Source organism: Balearica regulorum, chromosome 2 (assembly GCF_011004875.1).
Source record: "Balearica regulorum gibbericeps isolate bBalReg1 chromosome 2, bBalReg1.pri, whole genome shotgun sequence".
Classification (NCBI taxonomy): domain Eukaryota; kingdom Metazoa; phylum Chordata; class Aves; order Gruiformes; family Gruidae; genus Balearica; species Balearica regulorum.
In genome coordinates, this window is record NC_046185.1 from 126,300,559 (window position 1) to 126,308,482 (window position 7,924).

General features: G+C 41.3%; 1 protein-coding gene across 17 annotated transcripts in view; it reads left to right on the forward strand.

The window, feature by feature from the left end:
• The window catches only part of THRB (thyroid hormone receptor beta), a 174,884-nt gene extending 168,114 nt beyond the window's left edge, over positions 1–6,770 (forward strand). For all 17 annotated transcript variants that reach the window (XM_075745825.1, XM_075745823.1, XM_075745821.1 and 14 more), the window contains one exon: positions 1,097–6,770. In XM_075745825.1, the coding sequence (XP_075601940.1) occupies positions 1,097–1,338 (242 nt within the window). In that variant the 3' untranslated portion in view covers positions 1,339–6,770. The remainder of the gene's footprint in view (positions 1–1,096) is intronic.
• The last annotated feature ends 1,154 nt before the right edge of the window (positions 6,771–7,924 follow it).

Consider the following 7,924-nt stretch of genomic DNA (forward strand, 5'->3'; position numbering starts at 1 on the left):
GGGTGGGAAGTAAAATTCATATCCATTTCCTTCACTCTCACAGGCTTAGTTTGACCTGCTTTCTTGTTTTCCCACTTAACAGCACCACCACTTGCTGATGGGCATTTGAGAGCTGTGCTGTTTCCCCACGCCGGGACCATTTGTAACTGGTCTCTTGGTGGCATGATACAGAAGCAGCACAGACCATTTCACATGATTTCCAAAGAGTTTCTTCTCTTTTCAGATGGAGTATGTGTTCAAATATGCTTCCACTGACTGCCAGCCCAAAGAGGAAATTCCATTCTTGGGCAATGGCAGATTTGTCAACGTTTTGTTTGAATACCACTTTGAAGATTGGGTACTGAATAACAATACACAGACAGTTATTTACAAGCATTAACCGCATCTGAGACAGAAAGGTTTCCACATTAATCACAGCACAGCATTTGACCTTCCCAATCAAAACATTTTGATTTCTTTTTAGTTCCCTACAGAGTGATACATGAATAGGGGTTTCAAACTGCGGTTCAGAGGACCCGCTTTCCCAGAAGTGTCTCCTGAAGAGTGACTTGTGAAAGGAGCTTTCCCAGCACCACCTGGGCACTGATTGAGACAGTCAGCCAAACTTTTGGCCTTTGTTGTTCCTTGGTGCTCCATAACAGCTTCTTTTGCAGCTCACTTTTGAATCAAAGCTTGATCAAAGCATTGATCAGACTGTAGAGAAACAGGTAGGAAAGAACTGTAATTTAGATATCTGACAAGGAAATTTTTTTCATTCTTTATTGTTTTGCAGAAAGGAATAGATAGAAGCCTTAGCTGAGATCAGGGATCTGTTGCTGTAGTCACTGTAAGGAAACACTTCCCAAACAGCTATACTCTAAATGGCAAAGCAGGCAAAGGATGAAGAAAGGAAGGGTTATCTCCTCGTTTTAACAGGGATAGTACTGATGAGTGAGGTGTCCAGGCTCAAAGAAGTTGTTTGTGGCAGAGCCAGATGGCCTTGGTCTCCATCCTTTCTTTCCTAACAATGGAATTGTCCTATTTTTCCTATTGATTTATGATCAGGAATTCATTGAAGTAAATAAGTAATGATAATTCTGCTTCTTTGTATGTACAGATCGCCCAGGCCTTGTTTGCGTCGAGAGGATAGAAAAGTGTCAAGAGGGTTTCCTCCTGGCATTCGAACACTACATTAATTACAGAAAACACCATGTTGCACACTTTTGGCCAAAACTGCTGATGAAAGTGACAGACCTGCGAATGATCGGAGCCTGCCATGCCAGCCGCTTCCTGCACATGAAGGTGGAGTGCCCCACAGAACTCTTCCCTCCATTGTTCCTGGAAGTGTTTGAGGATTAGAGAGACTGGAGCGGTTCTCCGCACCCCTGTCGCACTACTGGCTGTCATTTCATCCCGTGGCCTGGCTCTTTTCACCTCTGTTCGTTCTTCTTCTTCTTTCATTCTCTTCTGTTTCTTGAGGCGGGGTTGGGGTTTTTGTTTGGGTTTTTGTTTGGGGTTGCTGGGGGGCGGTTCTATACACATGGATGAAAACATCCCTTTAATGCGGGTACTTGTGACTATTGCAATTTGTTCTTCAGTCCTTTGATGTGAATGCTTTGACAGCTTAACAGTGAAAACACAAACAGACCACTCTCATTCACCAGCACTTGCGTGGTCACCAGCTCACACACATCATTGCTTGAAAAATATGGGAGAGAAATTGAAGTGGCAGAAAATAAATTGGCCTCCGAGTTAAGACAGCTATTTTTAATTTGACCCTGGCAATTCTGTCTAGTATTACCTCATTTTCAGGGCACAAGTGACCAAGTCATGAGATGAAATTTCTAGTCTTCATGGTTGTTTCTATTGTAACAATCACCATTACAATCTAGGATCTTCATCATCGTCACAATCCCATCATTATCTGAGGATTGTTCCAGCAGATACAGTTTAACTGTGCCCCATAAATAAAGCACTTAAAATAATGCAGAGTGTTAGAAGGGACTGACTCATTCCTTTTTCCATGTGTATAAGAAAGTAAGATCCTTCAGTTCTTACTACATTTAAACTCCAGGTAATTCACTGGAAGGTCTGTTGGAGTAAGGAGGGGAATTTGATCCTCTGAGGTGCTTTTCCTGAGAGTGGAGAGGTCTGCTTTTCCTGAGGTGCATGGAAAATTCATCACTCTGAGGGAGAAGGCTCTCTGTCAGGATAGCAGGCTTTCCTCGGAGTTATTCAGGGATGTGAGTGATCATAGAATGAGGACGAGGAGAACGAAACATATGGGGTGACCTTCAGATGGGACAGAAACCAACTGTGTTATTCACAACACTCAAGACTGTACAGCTTTATCCCAGTAATACAAATAGTGTTGCTTGGCAGTAATCTTTTGTTTTATATATATATATATATAAAGTTTATATGCACATATATATATAATTTTATATATATATAATTACAAATCTTCAGCAGATGTCTTAAACATATTTCCATATTTTTATCTTCTATCTCTCCTCCTCTTACTCTCTCCTGTGCGTGTGTGCATTTCTATGTGTTGAACAGCTAGGTTCTCTCTCTTTGGTGTCTGTATGTATTTCGTTTGGCTAGGTTCTCTCTTGATTCCTTTAATTTATTTCCACTAACTGCACTAGCAGGAACCAAACTGAGCAATGACAGGATGTCCTGCTGCCGAAATCTGCAAGCCAGTACTCACAATCCTGGAATGTTTGGAGGCCGGTGATGAGGGCATTATAGGTAGAGGTTCCTCTCTGTCATCCATCTCCATTCAGGGGTGTTGTCCCTGGGTTTTATAAACTTGATAGTAAACCATTTTCTGAATTTGTATGATACATCAAAAGCATCCTTCTGTTCTTCTTGGGAACCAGAGGCTCAGTTCATGTATTTCACACTTCCTCACACCCCACGTTCTTTCGTTTTGTGCATTCATTTGTACCAGATTCTTTCTCTGCTATTTATTGGTATATTTGCCTGGCAAGTCAGTGGGCATTGTTAGGGTGGATGTGTTGACTTTCAAAGCTCGTGGCCCATATCTAAACCCATATGTTATATGTTTGTCCCCTCATGAAAACATGATACTCAGGAAAACTTATCTTGTAGGTGGGACCCAGTATGTGTGTGCCAGGGGTTAAATTCTTTCCACCCCTCTTTCCCCTACGTCATTGATAAAACATTTGGAGTGCTATTGGCTATGTTTTCAGGGATGTGGAATCTTGTTCTCCCTGTTCTTTAATGCACCTGTGATGAGTTGTGAGCACTGATGTTATCACTTAGGGGTTTGTACCCATAATTTTGTGAGAATATAAAACATAAAGGAGTGTTTGAGGGGGACGTTGCCAATAGCAAGGAAGACAGACCATTGTAAATTTGTTCTTGAATGTTTCCTGAAGTTGAAGAACCTCTCTTGTGGGCTGTGTTTACTCCATCTTAAAGCATACACGTTAACACCACCAGTCTCTGTCCAAATTCCTTGTAGAGCACTATGTCTTGGGGACAAGGAATTAGAAAATATCTTGCTTTTTTGGAACAAGAGGCCAGACAGTGTGATGAACTCACAGATGTACTCATGCAGAATCTCAGATGAGCAGCATTCACAGCCAGTAAAGAGTAGCTAGATACCTGATTTAGCGGTCGCTTGATAGGGAGCTGATAGCATGTAGGGAAAGCAAAAAACCAGCTAACCCATCACTGGCATCTATACCCACAATGGCTCGCAAAGAAAAGAAATGTGCAGGTCTTTTGGAGTTCTGTTCTGCTATGCATCTGAGCATGGAGTTGCTTCTGAAGCCCGTCCAAGTGTCTCACCTGGTTGCTAAATGTGAGCTTGAGTTAGGGTACAAGCTTTTGACTGTGCTGCGGATGAGACGCGGGAGAAAAAACATCCATATTTCTCATAGTAGTAGTCACAATGATCTCGCTACAAGGTCCGTGATGCTTCATGTGTTTTTCAGAGTTTCAGTTCCTGGAGTTGTGGTGCTGCTTGAGAGTTCATCTGTCATTAAGGTCAACAATTCTTATCCTTTAGGCTATAAAGAAAATCAGTAGCCTAAATATTAATTATTTAGGTGGGAAGTCACTACACAACAGTGACTTAGCTCATAACTACTGGGGCCTCATAACTGTCTTTTGAACACTTGGGATCGTCAGGACTGCATTAATCAAAAAATAAGATCAGAAGATAGAAAAAAATATGAGAGTTACTGGACTGACTTGGGGAAGCAGCAAGAGGTGAAAGAACTTGGAACTCCCTGGACAGAACTGCAGTTTGAGACAGTGCTGAGAATTAACACTTTGCATGCTGGCTGCTGTAAAAATCATTGCTCATAGAGCAACTGGTCCCCCAAGGTCTACCGTGGCAAGTTACAAGGTTTTCAAACACAGCCTACATAAATGGATGTCTGAATTCAGGCATGAAAGCTGCATTTAGGCATCCGAGCTAATGGCCTGACTTCCCAAGATGCTGATGCAGTTTGGAGTTGTGGTTAATCAGGGTTCAGAAAAATCAGGCCTCCTTCCTTAGCTGATGGCAGATGGACTGAAGTGCTAAAAGATCAGGCAACCAACTTTGACAGGTTTGGCAGTGCTTTAAGCAGAAAGGACATATGTCAACATACTTTTCTAGCTTTTTAGATAAGTTGGAATCTGGCACTGATTAACAGAGGGGGATTAGTAGTATCCCTCAACTGAAAACTAAGACCAAGCTCTTAGTTTGACAGATTTGATGTACTGACATCTAATGTCCTCTGATCTCCTACCAGTCTTACTTTGTGTGACTTCATTGGCTCCCTCAGTACAACTCCTGATTTATATGATCATGAGAGCAAAACTGGAACACATGAGGATGCCTTTGCAGACTCTTACCAGTCGATACTGACCTTAGTCCTGCAAAGACATACTTGCTTTTAAATATCAGTGGTCTCAAGCCATTGTGGGATTGAGCCACTGGATTGACCATCTGAGTGGCAAACATCAGTACTGCAGTCAGCACGCTTTGTAGTAACTGGCCTTTTGAGTGAAATAACAAACGTGCACTTTCCAGTGCAGTCCAGAGTCTCGTTTCTGATGGTGCCATGTAACTCTCATGTTTGCTTTGTGGTCTACGTTGTGAGTCTTACGTAGAAGATTCTTCCTGTCAAACCTGATCGTCATTGTTCACGGTTTTGCCCTGAGTAAAACGTGCATTTAGATATTCATTTCGTGTGTAATCTCAGTTAAGTTATGATATTTATAATGACATATATAGTACGTGATAATGATTTTTGTTTACATTCTGCCAAAACGTAGATGTTGTTAGAGTTAGACCTCCAAGGTCCAAAATCATCCTTGAGCAGACTGCTTGCTTCTTCAGAGGCAGGCATCAGAAAGAGGAAAAAACTGTCCAGAAAGACCATTTATATCAGAAATCTGCCAAGACAGGGCTGTTGATCACAAGCAGAGCATGTCGTTGCTAGTGATATATTTTTATGCTATGGAACTCTAACCTGTATGTGTCATATTGACTTTTTGCTGCATGAATCATAGATTATAAAAATCAGTCTTACGGTTTTGAGATGTAGCCAGCATTCCTAAGGCTAAACCTTTTTCATTGACAGAAACAAAATCCACAACCAAGGAACGTATTCCTCTCTAACTGTGAGAGCAATTGAAAGAGTTCAACATTTATCTTTTCGCAAAGGAAGAGGCAACAGGACCTCTTAATGTGTCTTGTTATTGTGATCATCTGGAAATGATTGCCAGACGTTTCCTTTTGATATAGCAATGAAGTGATCCGCATTTAAATTTTATAGAGAGAATTTTATTCTAGTGTGATAGAGATTTATTTTCCACTTAAAGACTCAAAACGGTGTGAGCACATTTTTTTACTATGGTATATTTTTGCTTTAAAATTAAAAACAAAAAAAAAAAAGGTTTGGCCTTATCACGAAGTTTTAGTGTGTCGTATAGATGTTAGCAAATGCAAAGAGTATGCATTATTTGTGTGTATCCACATTGACTGATGTCGCCTTCAAAAAGCAATATTGTGCAGGTAATAAGTTGTTTGTGACTGTCCATTGCACAGTTTACCTTCTTTAAAAGCTAACCTTGTTTATGCACAAGACAATCAAATGTAAATCTACATCAGCACCCGGGTGTAGATTAAATTTATGTAAATTACTGAGCACAATGTAAAACATTAAAAGACACTTTATTTAATTACACATTTAATGTTGGTAAAGATAGTATCAGGGCATGAACTAGCTGACATACTGTAATTTCTTCTTCTCTTTTCCTACTTCCTTAGCACTCTTCAGTTTTAGTTTGCTCATAAATACATCAAACTAGTCATTCATAATTTTTTTGAAGAGAAGGGTGGTTGAGGTTGTTTATTTGTTTTTATGAAGTTGGTTGGGAGGACTTCTTACTTTGTCTATAAGGTTTGTGGGTTTTGCTTATTTGGTTTATTTTTTTTATATCAGTTTCATGCCCTGAGGGTAAGGCAAACATTACACCGTGCAGTAAAAAACAAAGTACCTTGGATGATGTATTTTTTTGCAAACAGTGTTAAGAGTTATGCTAGATTGGTAATATTTTTTCAGCCTAAAATATATTAAAAAAAAAAATCTGTGATCACAAATGTTTTAAACTATCTAAAGAGAAAATTTGTATATTTGGGGGAAGAAAATAATTTTTACATAGCTTTTGTATGCAGATATTAAAATGTAATTATGAATATAGTGGGCATAGATAACTGTGTAAGCTTGAATTCTAAAAAAGAAAAAGCTTATAACTGAAAAGTGGTCCTGGTGTCTCCTTCTCTTTGTTGCAGGCTCTTTCATCAGCTCTGTTGCGCACTTCCGAGCTGCTGGAATGGGAAAAGCAGGACCCAGAGCATAATGTTGTGTCAGCTCTAACCTATTCACATTTCTAACCTCCTGCATCCCTTTCATCACCTACCTCATATCTTACCTCCTCTCCTCCCCTCCCTCGGGCACCCAGCCAAAGGTTTTTCACTTCCCCACTGTTCATATCAGCCAAACTTAATTCACTCCACTGAACTGACTCTTGATTTATGTCTCACTCAATTACATTTTTTACGGGAACACCCATTCTATCCTTCTCTGCTCCCTGTCTAGACAGGGTTGGTGTGACAGGAGCAGTAGGCTTCCCGTCTCTTCACACTTTCCATATCTCAATCTCCTACCTGTTGGAGAAGGTCTCCTTGTTCAGATATTCTCTCTATTCTCATATTCCTTTGCAGTTTTGATTTCTCCTCCAGTTTTTCATTCCCTTCAGCAAGAAAAGCAAGACCTAGAGCCTGGATCCAAAATTGTTTCTTGGCCTGCCCCAGATGGGAAACCTACTTAAGGCTGTTGCTTCACAGTGATTTCCACAGGCATTTGCCAGCTGAGTGCCAGCTCCTCTTCCCAGTCCCCTTCCACGTGAGGCACTGGGAGCCTTCGGATGGATGCTGAGCTCCCTGACCTCCCTCTGCCTGGCATCGATGGGAGCCTTCCGCTCACCAGGCTTGGTGTCCCTGGGGAGCGCTGTGCTGGCAGCCTGAGGGTTGGTTCCCACTGTTGCATAGATTTCTTGTTCTCCCTTAAATTAAATCCCTTCTGGCACTTCAGTGCAGGCACCTGGGTGAAGAAGGCTTGCCAAAGCCTCTGGTGGGGTTGCACTGAATTAGCAGTGATGTGGGCTGCTCAGGCCCTCCAGGACCAGCTCTGAAGTGAGGAACCGATTCACTGCAAAACAACTTGTTTACTCGATGTGAAGAAATAATTCTGTTGCCACAGACCCCAGTGCACTGGCTGTGGCGTTTTCAGGCTTCGTTGTTTCTAGTGGTGAGGTCTGTGTTTTTCAACAAGTAGCATGAAGTCTGTGGAGAGGAGCAGTATTCTGGCAGCTGCAGCTGTTTGCTTCAGTGTATGTTTATCATTGCAGAGAA